The following is a 26,474-nucleotide window of genomic DNA, read 5'->3' on the forward strand; positions in this document are numbered from 1 at the left end:
AGACACCCATTTTTATATATGTTTATGTTTTTAAATTGTTTATAGAGTCTCTCTTATGTGTTTAGACTTAATAAACAGAAAAAGTTATTTAACCTTAGCTATCATCTTATATAGAGGACGAATAATTAGGTCTACATATCTATTTATCTATAAAAGTATTTCAATACAAGTAAGAGCCTGTTGGTTTGAATTAACCTGACACAGTCTTTAATTGGCTGATTGTTATCAGACATCTGTTCTAGTAATTAGGGTGCTCTGGTGTATAAAACTGCTCAAAACTATGGAGGCGGTACTTCTGATGAAACAGCCCCTGTTCTCGAGGCTGAGAAACGCGTCAAGCATCCCGCCCGACATTCTGTCCGGTATTCTGGTCATCATCAAAGACTTAACATACAAGCAGTGCGCTTCGGTGGCTCCCGCCACATAACCACGAGCGAACGGCTTCTGGTCCAGATCAGCCGCGCTCCAACATTGTCCTGCGAGTCCAGCCCCTATTCAGTGCTACTGACAGCTCCTTCTGTGCCGCCGCACAGTGGTGTGGGCAGCCGGCGCCCACTATCAGGAAGGAGACGGCGGTTAATTCCTCCACCACTAAAGGCCTGGGTAAGCTTTGCACGAGACTGTTCAAATAGCGGTTCCAGCTTAAAAGTCACTGCACCATGCATGGAAATATGTCCATATAAGCTGCCCATAAAAAGCCTTTTTATATTGATGGATGAGACTGTGAGCACTCAAGCTGTTTATTAAATGGTGGATAGTTCAAGTGTACATCATTTTAATTGTGGATGGACTTTCAAAGAAACATCTAATACATTTATGTGACCAATTAGCCCATGCATGGAGCTTAATTTAAGAAGCATCAGTTAAGCATAAATGCTGCATCTTTATCCGGAATACAGGTGGTTACGTTTTTCCAAGGGAGTTTTTACAATGTATCTTATATTTGTTACTATCTTTAGCTACTAATGTTTGGTGTATATTACACGAGTTTATTATACCACAGGATACTTAGTTTATTTACTGAATTGTGATAGATATATAAATTATTTGTAATAATACATTTTATTAATGCTGTCTAATGGTAGCGCTTCGCTGAGTGTTTTTTGTTCTGTGAATTTTTTGGTTGAGGATCAGCACCTCAATTTTGGGAAGCTGCTGCCAGAGAACAGTATTAGCATTTCAGGTGTCTTATAGCCATTATACTAGCGCCCACCTACCTTTTTTTCGCCTGTCAATCAGCCTGCGATTGCACACCAGCAAAATGTGATCGCATAAGAATTGCATATCAGAGGCCGCACACGCATGATGCATTTGCAGTGCATGCACAGTCATCTTATAATCGGTCGTTTGCGATTTAGCAAATATTGCAACTGTAGCTGAATAGGACCCTTAGGACGTTTTATTCTCCGAAAAAAGTATCTGTGTGCTTCTTTTGGGAGTTTTCCCTCATGTTTTTCACAAAGACTAAGGGCCCATTAAAGTCTTAAATGGGCCCTGAAGTGAATACATGTTTAGGGTGGAGTTTGATGCTGCTTGTTTCTACATTTTAAATATGCACATTATTGTGACGTTGGTTAGTAAAGGTGTATATTTATAACAATGCAAATATTTTTCTAAGGTGCAGTTTAATATCTCTTTTCAGAAGCTGGCTCAAGCCTGTTGGATTACAATGTTTGCTTTCATACAGTGCAAAGTCTTACTGTGCAAAGTTAGTATATTGAGTAACATTACAGATGGGCGGCCCCTTACTCACACTTTACACTTCCTCCTTGATTCTGCTGAGACTGAGAGTATGTGGGGAGAGGAGCTTTGTACGTGGACACAGGGATTTTCCCTGTTTGGGATACTGGTGGCAAGTTATATAGTAATAAAGCAAACATGGAAAGTGATCTGTGGGCTGAAGACGCACATCCTGTCCCGGTGGTGGAAAACAGATCTCACACAGTATGGACGCTGGGCAGGTAAAGTAAAATGATCTCACATACAGTATTTTGTAAGTGCAGTACTGGCTGGTCACATAAAGTAATCATGTACACAGCATAGCTCAGATATGCCCGATATAATGTCCCCACATCTCAGACTTAGGAGTCTATTTATCAAGCCCATATTTTGTAAAATTATGCAGAAACATCAGTTCCTGTATAATTACATGTATTCCCACTAATAGCCTAATGCAGGAGATGTCACAGAAATCTCTAGGAAAAAGGTTAATTAGTGCTGCAGGCCTCAGTCCCTATTATTGTCAATGGGAACTATGGTCTGGCCCATAAGTACCAAACTCCAAAAAATGAAGATTAGCAGAGTTTGGATCATAGGTTACGATATACTTTGATACTGAGATAAAGGATATCAAGTGCATGATGGCAGGACTTTTCTGTAATTGGCATCATGGTGATATGAACACAAGTCTAATGTAATTGCTTCCAATAAAATACAACTAAAATGACTGCATCACTCCTTCTTGCATTCGCTTTTTCCAGAGCATGGGTAGTAAGAAAATGCACTACGTGTGCTCAGCAAACAGGTCTGCATTCAGCTTTGCATCAGTCCCAATATGTTTGGAAATCTGGGCTATGAGGTCTGTCAGAGCCGGCCATAGGCATAGGCAAACTAGGCAATTGCCTAGGGTATTTGATATGCCTAGGGGCATCAGCAGCTTCTGCTGATTAAAATGATATGCGGCATGCCTATATTCTGTGTGTAGCATTTCATATGCAAATACAGCCACAGTCTCACACAGTATATAGGCATGCTGCATATCATTTTAATCAGCAGAAGCTGCTTGTGCATCCTAGCCACATAGCAATGCAAATAAGATGCATTTTCATAAAAAAAGGTGCCCGATGTTAGCATTGAGGCCATATTTATGAGAACACATCTGTATCCAAGCAGAGGCAGAGGTCCCAGTGTTAGTGGCAGCGTGAGTGCTGTGTGCATGTGAGTGGGTTGTTTGTGCAGTAGTGTTCGGAATATGTGTAAGGAGCATTATGTGTGTCATGTAAAAATGCATTAATAATGTGCAACATATGTGTAAGGGGCACTATGTGTGTCATTATGTGTGTAAGGGCATTAATAATGTGCGGCATATGTGTAACAGGGTACTACTGTATGTGTGTCATTATGTGTATAGGGGCACTAATTATGTGCAGCAAATGTGTAGGAGGCACTATGTGTGTCATCTATGTGTATAAGGGCATTAATAATGTGCGGCATATGTGTAAGGGACATTATGTGTAAAAGGGCATTAATAAAGGTTGTCACAATGTGTAAGGCGCATTATGTTCATAAGGACATTAATAAGGTGTCTCATATGTGTAAGGGGCATTACTGTGTGGAATGTGTGTAATTAAGGGGCATTACTGTGTCTAATGTGAATAAAGAGCAATAGGGTGTGGTGTAATGTGAATAAGGAGCAATTCAGTGTGATATAATGTGAATAAGGGGCTCTACTGTGAGTAGTAATGTTTATAAGGTAAAGTGATACTACTGTGGGATGTAATATGAATTATGGACACTATCGCATGATAATATGTGAATAAAGTTGCAGTACTGTGTTGCGTAATTGGAATTGGGGTTATTGTGTGGCCATGCCCCTTGCCAGCAAAAACACACCCCTTTTTGGGCTGTGCGCCACATGTGCGAACTGTTCCTGCTTAAAATTTAAGGGGTATAAGGTCAGAGGTGGAACCAGCGGTGGTGCTAGGGGGCACCAGCCAAAATCTTGCCTAGGGCATCATATTGGTTAGGGACGGCTCTGAGGTCTGTTATAATCCTGATGGGGTTCATGCTTAAGTGGAAAGTTACTATAGTGCTGTTTGGTCAAACAGTGAAGTTTACTAAAGTCAAAATGTGCATCAAATCACATGAATAAAAATCAGATCTTTATTATTTACTTATTTATATTTCCATACACGGTCGAGTCACATTATGACCACCTTCTGCATTTGACGTCGGCAGCACATATATCCACAAAGTACGTCACATGTCGTGCAGTGGCTTGGTGGGTATATACGGTGTGCGATGAGCAGTCTGCACACATATCACTCATTGATGTCATGGGTAAAAGGGGCAATTTATTTGAGTTACAAAAAGTGATGATTATCGGCTTTCGGGTCAAGGCTGGCAGTATTTTTGAAACAGCGCAGTATGTGAACTGTTCATATGCTGCTGTGGTGAAGGTGTATAGTGAATGGACATGTGGCACCATTGTGAATAATCGAAGTGGAAACTGCGGAGCACCACATGCCACTGATGTGAGAGGTGAACGTCGGCTATGAAGGTGCGTGAGGTCCGACCGCCACACTACAGTCTAGCAGCTCAGTGTCACAATGAACATGGGGGGCTACCAGATGTGTGTCTAAGATGACAGTTCAGGCCGTCTAGCTGCTGCCGTGCTGCACATGGCGGTTACTCTGGCTATTAGCTGGTGATCATAACAATGTGACTCGACCGTGTACATAGCACCAACATATTCTATTGCACTTTACAATTGGGAACAAAACAATACAAAAACAAGACTGGGTAATAACAGAGAGAGAAAGTGGTAAGAGGGCCCTGCTCACAAGTTTACAATCTATACAATCTGCATTTGCTTAATTGTAATGATTTATTGTGAAAAATAAAAACTTCTAAGGAGAAAACACACATTTATTATATACCAAATCGTACACTCTTATACAATATTGCTGCAGATTAAATCCCAGTTAATCAGGAGCAGTTTCTGGAGAGGAATTATATATTTCAAAGTGGTGCCAGACAATGGGGGAGTGGGCACCACAAAGTATTGTGACCATACCCAGCCTCGTAACAGGGCACTTCTGCGCCCTGTGCTGCACCCACCCCCTGAATGACACTCAAGCGGAAAGGTGGGCTGCATTGCTTCGGCTCACTAGCTGCTGCTCAGAGTGCCTTACAGACGCTCCAAGCAGCAGAACATCTCCCACGGCACTAGGGGCAAAGACATAGTATCTTTCCCCACAAAGTGCTGTTGCTGGGAGCCAGAGCAGTCTGCAGCCAAGGCTAGGTATCGCCCCCAGGCCATCCCACGCTCTGTGGCTGCACCGACTGCCCACCCCTCCTTATGGCCCTGTCCATACCCCCTTATACAGCAAGGACATGCAGTCAGGGGAGGCAAGGGAGGCAGTGCCTCCCCTGTCACAATGACTAAAATAATAAAAAGAAGATATTTATAACACAGAGTCTGTGATAAATATCTTCTTTTATTATTTTAACCATTCCCGCCATAGAAAATCCCTGCATTTTAGGGTTGTAGGCAGTGGGAGAGGTGCCTCCCGCTGCTAACATTAAAGGCCGGGCAGCGGGGAGTGGGCAGGAGGCAGGGTGAAAATGTATGTTGAAGCGGCACCACTACAGGTGCCTCAATGACAGGGGCGTGCTTTCAGCCCACAGTAATGCACACCCCTGTAAGTCCCCCAGATGTGATTGGGCCAGGGGATCCGCTGGCCAAACGGGCACATGGGTGGCGCGATGCGGCATCGTGGCGACGGGACCCGGCGGGGAAAGGATGGGATGCGGCAGAGCTGGATCATAGAGGATCCAGCCCCTGCCAGCCACTCTGCAAAGTTCGGCAGCGAAGAGCGGCTTCCAATTTAAAAAATGGTGCCTCAGCGTCATTTTTTAAATTCAAGATGGCCACCGCAAGCCAATCACGGCTCGCAGCGGCATCGCCCCGCCCCCTCAACTGGCTTATATAAGCCAGCGGCGGCCAGTCCGGCGGCGGGGAGGGAGCAGTCAAGAGCTCCCAAAGACCGAAGACACCGGAAGCCCTGGGGAGGCGGCAGCCTTGCAAAAGAGCTTAAAGGCTGCCGTCACCCAGGTGAAGATGCCGGAAGTCCTGGAGTAGGGGCGGCCATGTAAAAGAGCTTAAAGGCCGCCTCCCCCAGGTGAAGGTCCAGCACACTAAAATATTAAGACATTAGGTGTTGTGTTTTTATTTTAATATTTTCTTTACAGGCAGACTACTGGTGCCAGCGGGCCCTTAATGTCCAGGTTCACCAAGTGCCAGCATGCTTGGGCAGGCTTGCTGGGACCTGTAAGCCGACTGTGAAGAACAATATTAGTATGCAATGAACCCCGAACCCACCACCACCAGGGGTCAGGAGGGGGGACCCCATTTAAATTTTCGGGGCCCCTACTTCCTGAGGAATTCCAATCCTGTGCTGACTGGTTTGGGGGGGGGGGGGGATGTTTAATGCTATGGCAGGAGAACCCCACACTGAGTGTCTCCCCTGCTATGGCATTACTCCCCCAGGCTGGTTTGGCCTAGTGCTGATCTTTGTAAAAGAAGGGGAACCCTATGCTTTTTTTGAGGGGGGGAGGGGGTGGCGGCGCCAGTGCCTCACCAGTCACTGCCCTCACCGCACGTCACTGTTATTCAGGGATCTAATAAAGGAGAAAAGAAGTACTGTATGATAGGCGCACATAGAAGACTAATTATTTCAAACGTAACTTTTATTATCGTCAGTGTATAATATCTTGTGATAATAACTCACAGTTGTGTTGGTACAGCAGCAAAAATTAGAGATTAAAATCAGACTAACACAGACATACAAATATGTGCTTGGAAAATGAAAGAGTGTACTAAAGATGTAAAAAGCGATGTCCACTTGTTACTGTCTTGCTTGTGGTATTTATTGTGCCAAGATAACCTGATTCAGAGTTCAGGGTTAGTTTGAACACATTAGGTATCTTATTAATTTCTGTTTAGATGCATATGTAAAGATACTCAGATCCCGGACTGTCAAATGACAGTTTAATTCAGTTTTTAGTCCTAGTTCCCATAGGGGCTAAGGGCGGGATGTACTAAGGGAAAAATGCGGTAAAACCCCCATTTTCAGGGGTTTTACCGCATTTTCAAATGTACTAAGATCTCACTGCTGTTTTTTCGCCGCCCAGTGTATCGCCATCTCTGGATGGCGATACCCTATAGAAGCCTATGGGCTTCTTATCGCTGGCCGCCGCAACCTGCCGCCCCTACCACAGATGCCGACCCCCCTCCCCCTCGGCATACCTTCCTCCAGGCAGCCCTAGTCCCGGAAGGTAATCTCCGGAGGTCCTTCTGGCTGCATGGTGGAGGAGGAGGCATCGGGGACAGCCTGCTGCCTTGTTCCCAGCAGCTGAGGTGAAGGAGAACCCAGGGAGGTGACGGAGACCCCCCCGTACACCACCTTACAGGTATCGCGGAGGGGGGGGCGGGGGTTCGTCACCGCATTGCGATGTTGATCGCATATGTTAGTACATATGCGATCACCATCGCGGCGAGGGGCGGCAATGTATGTTAATACATCCTGCCCTAATTCAAACCTGATCGCTGCTGTGCGTTTTCGCACAGCAGGCAATCAGGTCTGTACTGCGCATGTGTATGCACTGCAATGTGCAGGCGCGACGGCCCGCAGCGATGGGAAGTGCCAGGATGGTGCGAAAAATCCGATCGCCCCGGCGATCGCAAGAAGATTGACAGGAACAGGGCATTTGTGGGTGGCAACTGACTGTTTTCAGGGAGTGTCCAGAAAAACGCAGGAGGGACCTGGCGTTTTGTGGGAGGAATCGTGACGTCAGCTACGACCCCAATCATCGCAGCGGCTGAGTAAGTCCTGAGCTGTGCAGAGATTGCACAAACTTCTGTTTGTGCAGCTTTCCTGCACATGCGATCGCACACCTGCACAGCGAATTCCCCCTCCCCCTGTAGGCGGAGACTACCTGATCGCAGGGATGCAAAAATCGCACGCTAGCGATCAGGTCTGAATTACCCCAATAGTTATAAGGCTTTGCTGTGATATGGAATAAACCCATTTTTCTACTTTACTGAATTGTTTCGCCGCTGCTTGTTGGATCATTGCTCAGTATCATTAAAGTACAAGAGGGCACTGGAGCAAGTTGCCACACAGATAGGGTGAGTGCCAGTCCATGTTCCCTGTATAAATGTTTGCGCAAATACAAATAATCATAAATACCAAAAAACACTACTGGGCTGTAGGGGGTGTTTTAGGTGTGTGTGGGGTAGGGGGAGTGAAATGGTGGTAGTGGGCTGCTAGCGGAAGTAAAGCGGTTAGACACTGGCAGGGTGTGAGATACTGAGATGGGGAGGTCAGTGAGCAGGTGGTGAGCAGGTGGGGCCACTGGCTGTAGGGGGGGGGGGTAATCAGTGGCATACACGGAGGTCAGTGGCTGGTGAGACACTGCATCCATAATGTATGAAGAGGCCTGCCGTAGACCCCTACCACCACCGAGCTGATGCAGACACCGCCAATGCCCACAGCATGCCTGATTAAACTTGCGAAGAGTAGGCAGCTAATATATTGTCAATTTTATCAAATAAAAATATTACAGCGAGGGTTACATCAGGGAGAGGAGGACAGCAGTGTGTGACAGAGAGAGGGTAACACTGACAGCATTGGCTGACAGTAAGAGGGTGATGGAGAGGGGGTGACACTGACAGCATTGGGTGACTGGGAGAGAGTGACACCAGGGAGAGGATGACATCAGTGGGTGACAGAGAGAGGGTGACACTGACAGCATTGGGTGACAGGGAGAGGGTGACGCTGGGGAGAGGGTGACAGCAGTGGGTGACAGAGAGAGGGGTAAATTTACTAAGATTCGTATTTTTCGTAAAAAGTTCAATCACGAATGACATCGAAAGTGTAAAACTGCAACTTTTTGAATTTATTACGACTAATTTACTAAGCTGTCGTATTCGGGTTTTTCTTTTGTTCCGATGTCGATGTCATTCGTGTTTTTTTTTTTATTTTTACGGCAGTGATTAGCAAAACACTGCCGACTTTTTTTTACAATAAATCTCGGCCGGATCTGTGTGATCCGTGCTGGGGTTCATTTTTTTTTTTTTTTTAATTAAACAATGAGAAATCATAAAAAAAAAATGCGTGGGGTCCCCCCTCCTAAGCATAACCAGCCTCGGGCTCTTTGAGCCGATCCTGGTTGCAGAAATATGGGGAAAAAAATGACAGGGGTTCCCCCATATTTAAGCAACCAGCATCGGGCTCTGCGCCTGGTCCTGGTTCCAAAAAATACGGGGGACAAAAAGAGTAGGGGTCCCCCGTATTTTTAAAACCAGCACCGGGCTCCACTAGCTGGACAGATAATGCCACAGCCGGGGGTCACTTTTATATAGTGCCCTGCGGCCGTGGCATCAAAAATCCAACTAGTCACCCCTGGCCGGGGTACCCTGGGGGAGTGGGGACCCCTTCAATCAAGGGGTCCCCCCCCCAGCCACCCAAGGGCCAGGGGTGAAGCCCGAGGCTGTCCCCCCCATCCAATGGGCTGCGGATGGGGGGGGCTGATAGCCTTTTGTGTAAATGAAAAGGTATTGTTTTTAGTAGCAGTACTACAAGTCCCAGCAAGCCTCCCCCGCATGCTGATACTTGGAGAACCACAAGTACCAGCATGCGGCGGAAAAACGGGCCCGCTGGTACCTGTAGTACTATTACTAAAAAAATACCCAAATAAACACAAGACACACACACCTTGAAAGTACAATTTTATTACATACATACACACAAACATACATACATACTTACCTATGGCCCCACGCAGGTCGGTCCTCTTGTCCAGTAGAATCCAAGGGTACCTGTTGAATAAATTATACTCACGAGATCCAGGGGCCCAGGGTCCTCGTCGTATCCAAGTGTAATCCACGTACTTGCATAAAAAAACAAAACGCTGACCCGAGCCACGAACTGAAAGGGGACCCATGTTTGCACATGGGTCACCTTTCCCCGAATGCCAGAAACCCACTTTGACTTCTGTTTAAGTGGGTTTCTTCAGCCAATCAGGGAGCGCCACGTTGTAGCACTCTCCTGATCAGCTGTGTGCTCCTGTCCTCACTGACAGGCAGCACGCGGTAGTGTTACAATGTAGCGCCTATGCGCTACATTGTAACCAATGCTGGGAACTTTCTGCCCTGCGGTTGACCTAAAGTGACGTCACCGCTGAGCAGAAAGTTCCCAGCATTGGTTACAATGTAGCGCATAGGCGCTACATTGTAACACTGCCGTGTGCCGCCTGTCAGTCAGTACAGGAGCACACAGCTGATCAGGAGAGTGCTACAACGTGGCGCTCCCTGATTGGCTGAAGAAACCCACTTAGACAGAAGTCAGAGTGGGTTTCTGGCATTCGGGGAAAGGTGACCCATGTGCAAACATGGGTCCCCTTTCAGTTCGTGGCTCGGGTCAGCGTTTTGTTATTTTAATCAAGTACCTGAATTACACATGGATGCCACGAGGACCCTGGGCCCCTGGATCTCGTGAGTATAATTTATTCAACAAGTACCCTTGGATTCTACTGGACAAGAGGACCGACCTGCGTGGGGCTATAGGTAAGTATGTATGTATGTTTGTGTGTATGTATGTAATAAAATTGTACTTTCAAGGTGTGTGTGTCTTGTGTTTATTTGGGTATTTTTTTAGTAATAGTGCTACAGGTACCAAGCATGCGGGGGAGGCTTGTAGTACTGTCCCCCCCATTGGATGGGGGGGACAGCCTCGGGCTTCACCCCTGGCCCTTGGGTGGCTGGGGGGGGGGACCCCTTGATTGAAGGGGTCCCCACTACCCCAGGGTACCCCGGCCAGGGGTGACTAGTTGGATTTTTGATGCCACGGCCGCAGGGCACTATATAAAAGTGACCCCCGGCTGTGGCATTATCTGTCCAGCTAGTGGAGCCCGGTGCTGGTTTTAAAAATACGGGGGACCCCTACTCTTTTTGTCCCCCGTATTTTTGGAACCAGGACCAGGCGCAGAGCCCGATGCTGGTTGCTTAAATATGGGGGAACCCCTGTAATTTTTCCCCCCATATTTCTGCAACCAGGATCGGCTCAAAGAGCCCGAGGCTGGTTATGCTTAGGAGGGGGGACCCCACGCATTTTTTTTTTGAGAAAAAAACAACTTTCCCACCCCTTCCCACTGATAGACATGCACGGATCTCATGGATCCCTGCATGCCTATGCAATCACGGCTCAAAAAAGCAGGTCTGCTTTTTTTTAGCACTTTTTTGCGATTTGTAATTTTTCACGGCAGTGTTTTCCTCTTTAGAGATTTGCACTTTTTAGTAAATGACCGAGTTCTACTAATTTGCTGGCGTATTTTGACCGATGGTGTATTCATTCGTATTTTTTTACAACTACTTCCAAAAAAATACGAATGCCCTCATCTCTGCCGTGATTTGAGTTTAGTAAATTACCGAGATGACACTTTGAAGAAAAAACGGCATCTCGGTCAAAATCGGGACCTTAGTAAATTTACCCCAGAGTGTCTACTGAGAGCATTGGGTGACAAAGAGAGGTTGACACCAGGGAGAGGGTGACAGCAGTGGGTGACAGGGAGAGAGTGATGCCAGGAAGTGGGTTACACAGTGAGGGTGACAGCAGTGAGTGACAGGGAGAGGGTGACACTAGGGAGAGCACATTCAAATACAACAATAAACAGTACAGCCTGGGTCCGCAGAACAGCATGAGTGAGCTAAAACCATGTCACACCGAAGTGCTCGTCACCCCCCTCTGCCAACCCGGCCAACCCCCGCCCACTGCCGCAGCTGGTAAGACAAGCGGAAACAACAAACCTGCTGCATGTACTTGGTCTCCTCATCGTCCAGCACTTCATAGCTCAGCCGCTCCGCTTGTACCGCACTGGCTGGTGAGTGCTCTGCAGGCTGCGCGGATGTAGGAGGCAACAGGGTTCCCAGAAGTAGGGCCGGATCAATTGGGAGAGGAGAGGGGATCGCAGCCCCTCCTCCCCCTCGGGTCAGACTACAATTACTTAATTTGACAGCAGCTGCCAGCTCAGCCTGCCAGCTGCTGTGCGTTACTGCTGGACGGGCGGGCACATACAATTTATATAAATAAATACATATAATCCACAGGGTGGGCATTACCTTGGTGTCCACCCCTGTTCCCGGAATCCGCCACTGCCCAAGCACATCAGTCTCAGTGACAGGGGCGTGCTTTCATATGGGCTAACCGCATGCCCCTGTCAAAGAGGCACTTCTCTAGGTGCCGCTTATAGGGCTTTTTTAATTGGATTCTGCTGCTTGATGCTTGGCCCTACCCTCCGTTTCCAGCTCTTTTACATTGACAAAGGGAGGCACCAAAAGCTGTGCCTCCAAACACATTTAAAACAGAGATAAAAAAATATTCAAATAATACAAAGGCTAAAGTATTAATTTAATCATTAATGTCAGGGAAGGCGCTGCCTCCCCTGACTGCACATCCCTGGGGGTAATATATGTGGAGGACACTGGGCTGGAGTGGGTTCGAGGTGGGGTGGGGGGGGGGGGGTGAAGTGGCCTAGCAGAGTGCGAGACACTGAGAGGGGAGGGGGTGATATATGTGGAGGACACTGGGCTGGATAGAAAGAGTGGCAGTGAAATGGAGATGGGAGGAGCGAACACTAGTCTGGAAAAGGTGGGGAGCATTTTGCTGAAAGAGGCCAATGAACACTGTGACTGTGCTGGCTGTGGGGGTTAGGTGGGGGGGCAGTGGCTTAGGGGCAGTTGGCCAATTGGGGAAGAAAGCGGGGATACACTGTACTAACAGGGTGAGAGACACTGGGATAGGTGAGGGTTGGTTAGATGGGAGGGGTCACTGGGCCGGGGGCAGGGGATGGTAGCCCTGACCTGGGGTAACTTTCTGGCCAACTCACTGCAGCACTGCTATAAATGTCCCCAGTGCGAGTGGTCACTCAGCCCAGTAGTAGGTATAGGTGTCAGTGAAAGACACATATAGAGGCAGGGGTGGATTGGGGTGGAAAACCAGGTCGGGAAACTTCTGGAAGCAGCCCTAATAGAGACGGGGTCTGTTGAGAGGGTGGGTTTTGTAAAGGGGGCTTTGAAAAAGACTTTCTAGCCTTAAGGCGTGACTAGTGTTACACTGCTAACATGTGAATGTCACATATACAGCTCACAGCCAGGTATCTTTGATTGGTCACAGCCAACAAGTGGATCAGCGAATGCTTACCATCAGGGAAAATCTGCATATTTCCAATTCCACCTAAATTAAATGGACTTATGCTACATTAAAAAAGAGCGTTGGGTCTGCATAATACAAGGAATAATTTGGTCAGTTCACAATATAACCAAAGTGTTCATCTACCTCCAGATGGTCACCATGTTCCCAAACAGCATTAACACTACATATTCCAGAATGGGACCTTAGAGATTACTACAGCTAGTAAAAGCTTTATTACCCGTAGCGCCCTATGTCATGCAGATAAAATATAGCTCTGCATGTTAAATGGACTCAATACAATTAGCAAAGCATAAAGAATGTATAAAAACAGAATTATTCAGAGGGGTTACTATTACTATATAGTAGAGATGTGCTGCTGGCACTTTTCTTGTTTTGGGTTTTGGTTTTGGCTCTAATTCCACTTTCGTGTTTTGGTTTTGGCTTGGTTTTGCCAATACCACCCTTTCGTGTTTTGGTATTGGTTTTGGCTCTGGATGATTTATTTTTTTTAAAACATAAAAACTGCTAAAATAACAGAATTTGAGTGTAATTTTGCTCTTACGGTATTATTAACCTCAATAACATTCATTTCCACTCATTTCCAGTCTATTCTGAACACCTCACAATATTGTTTTTAGGCCAAAAGGTTGCACCAAGGTTGCTGGATGACTAAGCTAAGCAACAAAAGTGGACAACACAAACAGCTGGCCCATCTAGGAATGGCACTGCAGTATCAGACAGGAGGGCAGATATATAAAAAAGGCCCCAAACAGCACCTCATGCAAAGATGTAGAAGATGTGCAATGAGGTAGCTGTATGACTAAGCCAAGTGACACAAACAATTGGCCCATCTAGGAGTGGCACTGCAGTGGCAGACAGGAGGGCAGATATTAAAAAAAAGGCCCCAAACAGCACCTCATGCAAAGATGTAGAAGAGGTGCAATGAGGTAGCTGTATGACTAATCCAAGCGACACAAACAATTCCCACTGGAATTATACTGCAATATCACTGGAATTATATGGCAATATCACTGGAATTATATGGCAGTACCACTGGACATATACGGCAGTATCACTGGAATTATATGGCAGTACCACTGGACATATACGGAAGTGTCAGATAGGATGGCACTTTAAAAAAATAGTCCCCAAACAGCACATGATGCAAAGAAGAAAAAGAGGTGCAAGATGGAATTGTCCTTGGGCCTTCCCACCCACCCTTATGTTGTATAAACAGGACATGCACACTTTAACAAACCAATCATTTCAGCGACAGGGTCTGCCACATGACTGTGGCTGAAATGACTGGTTTGTTTTGGCCCCAACCAATCAATCTCTCCTTGCACAAACTGCCTCTACAGAGGCAAGATGTCGACCTCATCCTCATCGTCCGATTCCTCACCCCTTTCACTGAGTACATTCACCTCCTCACAGAGTATTAATTTGTCCCCACTGGATGCCACCATCACAGGTCCCTGTGTACTTTCCAGAGACAATTGCTGGTCAAGGTCTTCCTCAAGGAATTTATCATTCATTTTGATGAACATCATCTTCTCCACATTTTGTGGAAGTAACCTCCTACGACAATCGCTGACAAGGTTACCGGCTGCACTAAACACTCTTTCAGAGTACACACTGGAGGGGGGCAACTTAGGCAAAATAAAGCCAGTTTGTGCAAGGGTATCCAAATTGCCTCTTTTTCCTGCCAGTATACATACGGACTGTCTGACATGCCTACTTGGATGCTGTCACTCATATAATCCTCCACCATTCTTTCAATGGTGACAGAATCATATGCAGTGACAGCAGACATGTCATTAATTGTTGGCAGGTCCTTCAGTCCAGACCAGATGTCAGCTTTCGCTCCTGACTGCCCTGCATCACCGCCAGCGGGTGGGCTCGGAAATATTTTCCTTTTCCTCGCAGCCCCAGTGGTGGGAGAAATTGAAGGAGGAGCTTTTGACAGGTCACGTTTCGCTTGAGTTGACAATTTACTCACCAGTAGGTCTTTGCACCTCTGCACACTTTTGTCTGCCGGAAAGAGAGATACAACGTAGGTTTTAAACCTAGGATCGAGCACGGTGGCCAAAGTGTAGTACTCTGATTTCAACAAATTGACCACCGTTGAATCCTGGCAAAGCGAATGAAGGGCTCCATCCACAAGTCCCACATACTTAGCAGAATCGCTCCGTCTTAGCTCCTCCTTTAATTTCTCCAGGTGCTTCTGCAAAAGCCTGATGAGGGGAATGACCTGACTCAAGCTGGCAGTGTCTGAACTGACTTCACGTGTGTCAGGTTCAAAGGGTTGGAGAAACTTGCACAAGACGGAAATCATTCTCCACTGTGCATGAGTCGGGTGCATTCCCCCTCCTTTGCCTATATCGTAGGTGGATGTATAGGCTTTAATGGCCTTTTGCTGCTCCTCAATCCTCTGAAGCATATAGAGTGTTGAATTCCACCTCATTACCACCTCTTGCTTCAGTTGATGGCAGGGCAGGTTCAGGAGTGTTTGCTGGTGCACCAGTCTTCGCCACGCAGTGGCAGAATGTGGAAAGTGGGCCGCAATTTTTCAGGCCACCGGCAGCATTTCCTGTACACCCCTATAATTTTTCAAAAAATTCTGCATCACCAAATTAATGGTATGTGCAAAACATGGGACATGCTGGAATTTGCCCACATGTAATGCACGCACAACATTGGTGGCATTGTCCGATATCACAAATCCCCAGGAGAGTCTAAGTGGGGTAAGCCAATGCGCGATGATGTCCCTCAGTGTCCGTAAGAGGTTGTCAGCGGTGTGCCTCTTACGGAAAGCAGTAATACACAGTAGCCTACCTAGAAACGAGTTTGGATTTGCGAGATGCTGCTACTGGTGCCGCTGCTGCTGTTGCTGCTGCAGGAGGCAATGTGCGTATTCTGGAAAGCGGTGATACAAAGCGTAGCCTGCCTAGGAACGCGTTGGCGTTTGCGAGATCCTGCTACTGGTGCCGCCGCTGCTGTTCTTGCAGCGGGAGGCAATACATCTACCCAGTGGGCTGTCACAGTCATATAGTCCTTAGTCTGCCCTGTTCCACTTTTCCACATGTCCGTGGTTAAGTGGACACTGGATACAACCGCATTTTTTAGGACACTAGCAACACTTTTTCTGACGTCTCTATACATTCTCGGTCCAGTGTTGGGAATGTCAGGCATCGCAACCGCTGACACACTTGGACTCTCCTTGGGGATTTGTGATACCGTCTCAGAACGCACAGTTCTTTTCTGTGCTTTTTCAAGCTTAACTCTTAATTTTTCTAGCGGGATGATGAGGGCTTCCATCGTCATGTGAAGCTGAACATCTGCTCATGAACATAGGCCAGGGCCTCAGCCGTTCCTTGCCACTCCGTGTCATAAATGGCATATTGGCAAGTTTACGTTTCTTCTCAGAACATTTAAATTTCTTTTTTGGGGTCTTTTTACTGAACTTAGGCCCTCATTCCGAGTTGTTCGCTCGGAGTTTTTCATCGCATCGCAGTGAGAATTCTCTTAGTGCGCATGCGCAATGTTCGCACTGCGACTGCGCCAAGTTATTTTGCTAGGAAGAAAGTAAGTTTACTCACGGCTTTTTCATCGCTCCGACGTTCGCATTGTGATTGACAGGAAATGGGTGTTACTGGGCGGAAACACAGCGTTTTAAGGGCGTGTGACTCAAAACGCTACCGTTTCCGGGAAAAACGCAGGCGTGTCTGGAGAAACGGTGGGAGTGCTTGGCCGAACGCTGGGTGTGTTTATGACGTCAGGCGGGACCGAAAAGCACTGAAATGATCGCACAGGCAGAGTAAGTCTGGAGTTACTCAGAAACTGCTAACTCGTTTGTGATCGCAATAATGCGCATACTTCGGTCGCACATTTAAGAAGTTTAGATTCACTCCCAGTAGGCGTAGGCTTAGCGTGTGTAACTCTGCTAAAATCGCCTTGCGAGCGATCAACTCGGAATGAGGGCCTTAGATTTTATATGCCCTCTACTATCACATTGGGTATCGGCTTTGGCAGACGACGTTGATGGCATTTCATCGTCTATGTCATGACTAGTGGCAGCAGCTTCAGCACTAGGAGGAAGTGGTTCTTGATCTTTCCCTATTTTATCCTCCAAATTTTTGTTCTCCATTATATTTCTGGAGTTATATAACATAATATGCGGCACAGGAGCACTGGACATATGGCAGCAGAGGATACCACTGTGACTGTTCACTGGACTGACTGATGCACAGGACACTACCACTAGTCTGATGCAGGACAACACAGCAACACTGTAAGGGACTTGTTTTTATTATACAGCAGCACTGGACATATGGCAACAGAGGATACCACTGTGACTGGTCACTGGAATGACTTTTGGCTGATGCACAGGACACTACCACTAGTCTGATCTAGGACAACACAGCAACACTGTAAGGGACTTGTTTTTATTATACAGCAGCACTGGACATATGGCAACAGAGGATACCACTGTGACTGGTCACTGGAATGACTTTTGGCTGATGCACAGGACACTACCACTGGTCTGATACAGGACAACACAGCAACACTGTCAGGGACTTATTATACAGCAGCACTGGACATATGGCAACAGAGGATACCACTGTGACTGGTCACTGGAATGACTTATGGTTGATGCACAGGACACTACCACTAGTCTGATCTAGGACAACACAGCAACACTGTAAGGGACTTGTTTTTATTATACAGCAGCACTGGACATATGGCAACAGAGGATACAGTGGCGTAACTAGAAATGTATCTCCCCCAAGCCAAAAAAAATTTTGGCGCCCCCCCCCCCCCCCCATCCCCCATAATTGGGAGCAATAAAGGGGTAAATATGCACGCGCCGAGGGCGCGCGCAGCAAAAAAAGGGGCGTGGTTTCGTTGGAATGGGCGTGGTTTCGTTGGAATGGGCGTGGCATTGCAGGAAAAGACTACCTTATACCCCAGTTTTGCAACCTGCACGCCCAGACGTTGGCCACCACAGGAAAGAAAAATAATCCTGATTCATGCCCCTTACATTATTTGTAATTTTTCCTCCTTATAGTAATGCCCAGTATACATTATGCCACATACTGCAATGGCCCTTAGACATTATGCCACACACAATAATGCACATGACACAGTATGCACACACCATAATGCCCCCGACACATTATGCCACACACCGTAATGCCTGTGACACATTATGACAGGAATCGCAATGCCCGTTATAAATTATGCTACACACTGCACTGCCCCTGATACATTATAGCACATACAATGTCTGTGACACATTATGACACACACTGCAATGTCCGTGATACATTATACCACACACTGCAATGCCCGATACATTATAGCACATACAATGCCTGTGACACATTATGCCACACACTGCAATGACCTTGAGACATTATACCACAATGCCCGTGATATAGTATACCATACACCGTAATGCTTGTGACACATATCGCAATGCCCGTTATACCCTATGCCTGTTATATATTATGCCACACTGCAATGACCCTGAGACATTATACCACATACCACAATGCCCGTGATATAGTATACCACACACCGTAATGCCTGACACATTATGACACACACCGCAATGTCCGTGATACATTATGCCACACACTGCAATGACCCTGAGATATTATACCACATATCACAATGCCCGCGATATAGTATACCATACACCGTAATGCCTGTGACACATTATGACACACACCGCAATGTCCGTGATACATTATGCCACACACCGTAATGCCCATTACACATTAAGTCCTACAGTAAGGCTTCTAATTACTTTTCAATTACCTGCTCGTTGTCAGGGGTTTCATGCACTGGGTGTCATGCTCGTTGCCAGGGGTTTCATGCTCTTGGTTCCATGCACGGTGCCAGGGGTTTTCATGCTCAGGGTGTCATGCTCGTTGCCAGAGGTTTCATGCACTGGGTGTCATGCTCGTTGCCAGGGGTTTCATGCACTGGGTGTCATGCTCGTTGCCAGGGGTTTCATACACTGGGTGTCATGCTCGTTGCCAGGGGTTTCATGCACTGGGTGTCATGCTCGTTGCTAGGAGGTAGTCCTTGTTGCTAGGGCTGTGCTCCCAGTGCCACATATGTCCCCAGTGCCAGATATTCCCCCACGGTGCCAGGTACTCACATGCCCCCAGTGCCAAATATAGCCCCCCCCATGTGCCAGGTACACATATACCTCCCCAGTGCCACATTATCCCCAGTGCCAGATATTCCCCCACAGTGCCACATATGCCCCCAGTGCCACATATGCCCCAGTGCCAGATATTCCCCCCAGTGCCTCATATGCCCCGTGCCAGATATTCCCCCCCAGTGCCACATATTGCCCCCCCCCAGTGCCAGATATCCCCCCCCCGTGCCACATATGTCCCCAGTGCCAGATATTCCCCCCAGTGCCATAAATGTCCCCAGTGCCACATATGCCCCAGTGCCAGATATTCCCCCCCAGTGCCACATATGCCCCGTGCCAGATATTCCCCCCCCAGTGCCACATATTGCCCCCCCCAGTGCCACATATGCCCCAGTGCCAGATATCCCCCCCCCCGTGCCACATATGTCCCCAGTGCCCGATATTCCCCCCAGTGCCATAAATGTCCCCAGTGCCAGATATTCTCCCCCCCCTCCCTGCCAAATATGCCCCCAGTGCCATAAATGTCCCCAGTGCCAGATATTCCCCCAGTGCCAATTATGCCCCCTCAGTGCGTCGTTCCCCCCCCTCCTTCCTCCGCCGCCGCCGCTCCCCTGCTGTTAGGAGGGACACGGAGGGCACAGTGCGCGCCTCTCCTGTGTCCCTCCTGTGTCTCCAGCGGCCGCGGGTCACTGTAATAAAGGAAGTGCTCACGAACGGCACTTCCTTTATGACCAAACAACAAAAATTAACAGCGCTAATCTAAAGCATATGTGTACTTTTATTATAGAAAATTTAAAAACAATTTATACATATAAATACCATAATCCTAGGTACCGATTACTTCTACAAGCATGGAATGATCAGCATAATTAATACTGTACACTTTTACAGAGAATAGGTGAAAATTTAAACCATCAAATAGTTAATCATATCTCATGAGTGTAATCACTCTATCTTGACAGTCTCTTCCAGCAGTGATAGAGTAACTTGATATAGATCAATCAGTTAGTAGCAGATGTCAGTAGCTTTACCAATTTCCACTGGGACAGATTTAGCAGTGGGTTCCACAATTCAATTTGAGCAGTAATGAATTAGTGCTTATCACATTGAGCTATCAAACATCAATGAGAATGTCCGTACAGCTATTGCATACAACCTGCCTTTAGAGGTTAAACTTTAACCCTTATGGTCCGATGTATTGGTGTCTCCCGACTCCTGGTGCATGAATGTCCATTAGTGTGGGTCTTATCCGGAGTATCCAAACACGGATCCAATTTAGAGCAGGTAGAGTGGGCTTATGCAGCTTGAGTACCGGTACCGGATAGGTGAATGGCTCTTACGCGTTTCTCCGCCTGTCACTTGTTCCTCTGAGGAAGCCGCTGAACAAGTGACAGGCGGAGAAACGCGTAAGAGCCATTCACCTATCCGGTACCGGTACTCAAGCTGCATAAGCCCACTCTACCTGCTCTAAATTGTGTACAGTATTAATTATGCTGATCATTCCATGCTTGTAGAAGTAATCGGTACCTAGGATTATGGTATTTATATGTATAAATTGTTTTTAAATTTTCTATAATAAAAGTACACATATGCTTTAGATTAGCGCTGTTAATTTTTGTTGTTTGGTTGTTTCAGTTAGAGGGTAGTGTACTTTCCCTTTTTAACAGCTGCTTTCTAAACCAAGAGTGTTCTTTTTTAGTAATTTATGCACACACTATCTATTTAGCTATTAGCGCCAAGCTGCCTTTTTTTCTGTACTTCCTTTATGAGACCCGCGGCCGCCGGAGACCCAGGAGGGACACAGGAGAAGCGCGCACTGTGCCCTCCGTGTCCCTCCTAACAGCAGGGGAGGAAACGAGACCGCAGACTGACATGCGGACGCTCGTCCGCATGTCAGTCTGCACTAAATCAGTGGCGCCCCCGCAGCCCCTCGCCCCCAAGCCACCGCGAGGGCTGCGGGGGCAGGAGTTACGCCACTGAGAGGATACCACTATGACTGGTCACTGGAATGACTGATGGCTGATGCACAGGACACTACCACTGGTCTGATGCAGCACAATACACCACCACTGAACTGATGCAGCACAACACAGCACCCTATACAGCAGCACTGGACATTTGGAAGCAGAGGATACCACTGTGACTGGACTGTTGCAGAATCCTGACAACTGTACTTCCGAATGTAAGTTTGACGGGGAGGGTTAGGGCTAGGCTGTGGGATGAGGGTTAGGGTTAGGCTGCAGGATAGGAGAGTTAGGGTTTTGCTGTGGGGGTAGGGTTAGGCTGCAATGGGGAGGGTTAGGGTTAGGCAGTGAGGATGCCAGTGTCGGTATTCTGACCGCCGGCATCCTGACTGCCGGTATCCCGTACCCAACCACACGAAATACCTGGCACAAGCCTCCACGTATGTGAAGACAAGCACTCAGCAATAGCATCCCCACAGATGTAACACAATTTACAAAAAAATAATTGGAAACCAAGGCAACGCAAAGGCATGAGAAGGTTGTATATGGAGGATGCTATGAATATAATACAGACCATAAATATTTTAGTAATTATACAGCATGTAAAAGCCGGCATCGCGACATGGATAATTATCCTGATGCCAGGATCCTGAGTGAAGGTTTGCAAGGCCTGCGGACAGGTAGTTTTAGGCTGCAGGAGGATGGTTAGGGTTAGGCTACGGGGAGAGGGGACTTAGGGTTAGGCACACCCGGGGAGGGTTAGATCCGTGCATGCTTATCTGTTGAAAGGGGTCTGAAATAGAGTGACCCCAATTAAATTTGCGGTTAACCGCAGACCGCAAAGTTCCCATCATAGGCCAGAATGGACTTGCGCTAAGCTCCAGTCTGGCCGCTGTGCTCTGTCTGATTGACAGGCTAGTAGCGCACAGCCAATCAGGAGAGCACCATGACATGGCGCTCCCTGATTGGCTGCTGGGATCTCCAGTGACAGGAGTCACGGGGGGTCCCGGCCATACCCTTTAGTGGCGTGTATCGGGCTTTCGGTTTGTTTTTTTGCCAAGGCCGTGGATTACTTCTGGATCGAAGAGGACCGATCATCACTGAATAATAGGTGAGCATATTGACATTTTAAATTTACAGGTAAACAATTGGATTCTACATGGAGAAGGGGACGCGATTGGTCAGCGTGGGATGTAGGTAAGTATGTATGAGTGTGTAAGTGTGTTTTAATAAAATTGTACTATCACGGTGTGTGTGTGTGTGTATTGTTTTTATTTGGGTATTTCTTTTGTTGTAGAACTACAGGTACCAGCGGGCCCGATATTTCCCTGCAAGCTGGTACTTGTGGTTCTCCAAGTACCAGCAAGCGGCGGAGGCTTGCTGGGATTTGTAGTTCTACAACAAAAGACAATCCACCGCCCATGGATGGGGGGGACAGCCTCAGGCTTCAGCCCTGGCCCTTGGGTGCCTGGAGGGGGGACCCCTTGTTTCAAGGGGTCCCCATTCCTCCAAGGTACCCCGGCCATGGGTGACTAGTTGTGGGGTTAATGCCACGGCCGCAGGGACCAGTATAAAAGTGTCCCCCGACTGTGGCATTATCTTCTCGGTTAGTGGAGTCCGGTGATGTATTTTTGGAACCAGGGCCGGCCCAAGAGCCCAGTGCTGGTTGGCTAAATACTGGGGGACCCCAGGCAATTTTTCCTCTGTATTTAAACAACTAGGGCCGGCTCAAAGAGCCCAAGGCTGGTTATGCTTAGGAGGGGGGACCCCACGCATTTTATTTTCACACTTTTAAAAGTTTAAAGTCTTTTCATACTGTACACAATGAAGCCCTGCACGGATCTCACTGATCTGCCTGGGCTTCACTGTGTTATGTCCGGCAGTGTTTTACTAATCACTCCCGTAAAACACTTCCCGACTATATGAATAACATCGACATCGGAAAATACGAAAAACGAAAACTCAGCAGTTTAGTAAATTACAGAAAATGATTTAAAAAAGTTGCAGAAAAATAATACCAATAAAATTTGAGTTCAAACTCCCACCAATTCAGAAGAAACAGGAATCTTAGTAAATAAACTCCCATGGTTTCTTTACTTGGGATGCAACGCACATACACAGACATATACAGTATATAATAATTTATATATATACATATATATATATATAAAAAACAGGGGGATGGGGGTGCCAGCGACCATCGGTGTCTAATGGTTTTTAGATATGATATGAAGAAATGGCTGGATACATTCAGATAAAATTATAAAATTCAATTTAATTTATAAAAGAGATTGGTGGGATAAAAGTTTACAAGCATAGCGAGATATTTAAGAATACAACAAAGATATTTAAATAAAAACAAAAAACGGATATATAACATATGAGAATAAAAAAATTGAATAAAAAAAGTATATCAATATTCTAAAAAGATAAAAACTGTGCTTATCTTTTGAAATGGAGGGTCAGTTTAGAGGTACACCCAACGCATTTCGTCCATCTGACTTCATCAAGGGGTAGGGTGCTGCGAAACCATTTTATTCTTCTCCATAAACCAACAGAGGGGAGAGAAGCAAGAAAGAGCGTAAGGAGAGGATCTGATTCTCTGACGCCTCACAATGTAGCTTTCAGTATTGATTCGATTTCTGAGAGATTCTTCTTTGTATGTCCTTGCGTATGACTCTTTCCTTCCTTCCTATCTTTCTTTGCTCCCTTTCTCTCGTTCTCTCTTTCAGGACCAAGCTTGGTCCTGAAATAGAGAACGAGAGAAAGGGAGCAAAGAAAGATAGGAAGGAAGGAAAGAGTCATACGCAAGGACATACAAAGAAGAATCTCTCAGAAATCGAATCAATACTGAAAGCTACATTGTGAGGCGTCAGAGAATCAGATCCTCTCCTTACGCTCTTTCTTGCTTCTCTCCCCTCTGTTGGTTTATGGAGAAGAATAAAATGGTTTCGCAGCACCCTACCCCTTGATGAAGTCAGATGGACGAAACGCGTTGGGTGTACCTCTAAACTGACCCTCCATTTCAAAAGATAAGCACAGTTTTTATCTTTTTAGAATATTGATATACTTTTTTTATTCAATTTTTTTATTTTCATATGTTATATATCCGTTTTTTGTTTTTATTTAAATATCTTTGTTGTATTCTTAAATATCTCGCTATGCTTGTAAACTTTTATCCCACCAATCTCTTTTATAAATTAAATTGAATTTTATAATTTTATCTGAATGTATCCAGCCATTTCTTCATATCATATCTAAAAACCATTAGACACCGATGGTCGCTGGCACCCCCATCCCCCTGTTTTTTACCTTTAAATTATAGACAGCTTATCCCTGTCTAATTTGCTTGGAGGCTAGCTGACACCTTATATTTACAAAGGAGTGTCTACGGTTGGGTCTATATTTATAACCCTATATATAATCTACTTACACAAATCTGTGGCGCCGTACTACCACTGCTTCAACATATATATATATATATATATATATATATATATATGATTTGTGGAACAGCGTACAGGTGCGCTCCACGGTGATTTGCAGATAGTACTTTCCAGGAGTGTACTCCTAATGTTTTATCAGCACCAAGTCTTTGTTTTTCAGACTGCAGCTACCTCTTAGAGAATCCCGGAATCCCACGGGATGATTTGTCTAGAGAAAGAAATTAGAGGAGCGCTTCATAGTGCATTATCGTTTATTCATAATATATATTAAAAACAGCAATTTGTCACAATGATATTTGGCTTAATACCTCGTGATTCTTCTGAGTGGGCTTAAATACCACTTGATTTTTTTGTAAAAATATCCCCTGGTATCGCCTCCACCAGCCGCCGATCCAGCGTCAGATCCCTGGGACTCGTGCCGCCCGCCTCACGTTAACGATCCTCAGCACGCCGGGACACCGCTGCTGTCTGCACGGGGAGGAGGACGATTTCAGGATACTGCAATCACGTCACCAGGCTCCGCCCCAACGCGTTTCATCGTAAGACTTCGTCAGAGGGTTGGCCTTGGTGACGAGAACTACTGCTTTATACCGGCAACAGCCAATCAATGCACCCAAATCATTAGGTACACCTGTGCACTTAGGAATCCTTTTACCCAGTTTCAAAATTACTTATTTAACACAATATAAAAGACACATATATACAGATATAAAATGGAATAGAAAGCAGACAAAATATAATAGAAAACAGACAAAATATAATTGCCACAGGCAACATAATCGAGGACATCAATACAGATTGATATAATTTGTAACACATACTTGCCTACCTGACCCTCTCCATGAGGGAGAAAATGCTCTGTTCCTGGACTTTCCTGGTAATGTATGATTGCCATCACCTGTGGTGTAACACCTTTCTTATCAATTACCCAGCTCACCACAGGTGATGGCAATCAATACATTACCAGGAAAGTCCAGGAACAGAGCATTTTCTCCCTCATGGAGGGGGTCAGGTAGGCAAGTATGTTGTAACAGGCTTTGATAATTCGGCTATAGCTTTTCCCAGGTATTTTACATCTCAGTATCAGCCTGCAGTAATGCAGTAAAAGCATATATCATTAAATAATTCAAACAGATTTTATATGTTTGCCCGCTATCCTAACTACTAGCAGAACCTGGAATGACAATAAAGAAAAAGTTACAATCATTTCACAGTTATTTTCATAATGTATCTTTTTTAGACGCCTATAGCACCTTTAATTTCTAACACTGTTACAATTATTCTCTGACCACAGTTTTATACTCTGAAGAGGGAGGAATATCTTAATTATTTTTATTTTAACTATTAAATGTATCAGTCTCAGAAAGACCAACCTCTGAATCCACTAATAAACGGCTCTTAAAGAGACAGTTTCTTTTCTTTATTTACCACAAGTGAAAACCATGAGTTTCAACCCTTACTCTTGTCTGGTATAAATTTGGATGTCTTTCTTAGTATCAAGCCCTAATGTTCTTCTAAAGGGGATATTGCTGACTTGATTTCTACAGAGTTCGCACCGCTGATCATACAGTATCGGGTTGCATGTTTTTCAAAACAATTAGAGCTTATACGAATCATTCCTTCATTTTGAGTTTGATTTAATTGACTAATAAATTTACTCACTGCATTAGTTAATGACATATCCAAAAAAAGGAGAGAACTACATCCTAGAGATCTTACACTCATTTTCTTTTTACACAGATATAGCAGCCTTCAGTATGTAACACTGCTGCAGTTACTCTCTGCGGTCACCATTTTATGCTCTAATACTAAAAAAGGGGAAGAAGATGCCTAATTAATTTTTACTCATACATTTGTTAGTCTCATACGTGCCAGCATTCTGATCTATTAAAAAACTCTAAAGGGCGAAATTCAATGC

General features: G+C 45.9%; 1 protein-coding gene across 2 annotated transcripts in view; it reads left to right on the plus strand.

The window, feature by feature from the left end:
* LOC134932299 (very-long-chain 3-oxoacyl-CoA reductase-like) overlaps nt 1-26,474 on the plus strand; it is a 163,940-nt gene that overhangs the window by 31,689 nt on the left and 105,777 nt on the right. Inside the window, exon 2 of one of the 2 annotated variants that reach the window (XM_063926607.1) lies at nt 1,643-1,961. In XM_063926607.1, coding sequence (XP_063782677.1) covers nt 1,670-1,961 — 292 coding nt within the window. In that variant the 5' untranslated portion in view covers nt 1,643-1,669. Of the gene's footprint in view, nt 1-1,642; nt 1,962-26,474 lie in introns of those variants that run through there. The other variant, XM_063926606.1, reaches the window with a different exon arrangement.

The sequence above is a fragment of the Pseudophryne corroboree genome, chromosome 6 (assembly GCF_028390025.1).
Source record: "Pseudophryne corroboree isolate aPseCor3 chromosome 6, aPseCor3.hap2, whole genome shotgun sequence".
In the NCBI taxonomy this organism is placed as follows: Eukaryota; Metazoa; Chordata; class Amphibia; order Anura; family Myobatrachidae; genus Pseudophryne; species Pseudophryne corroboree.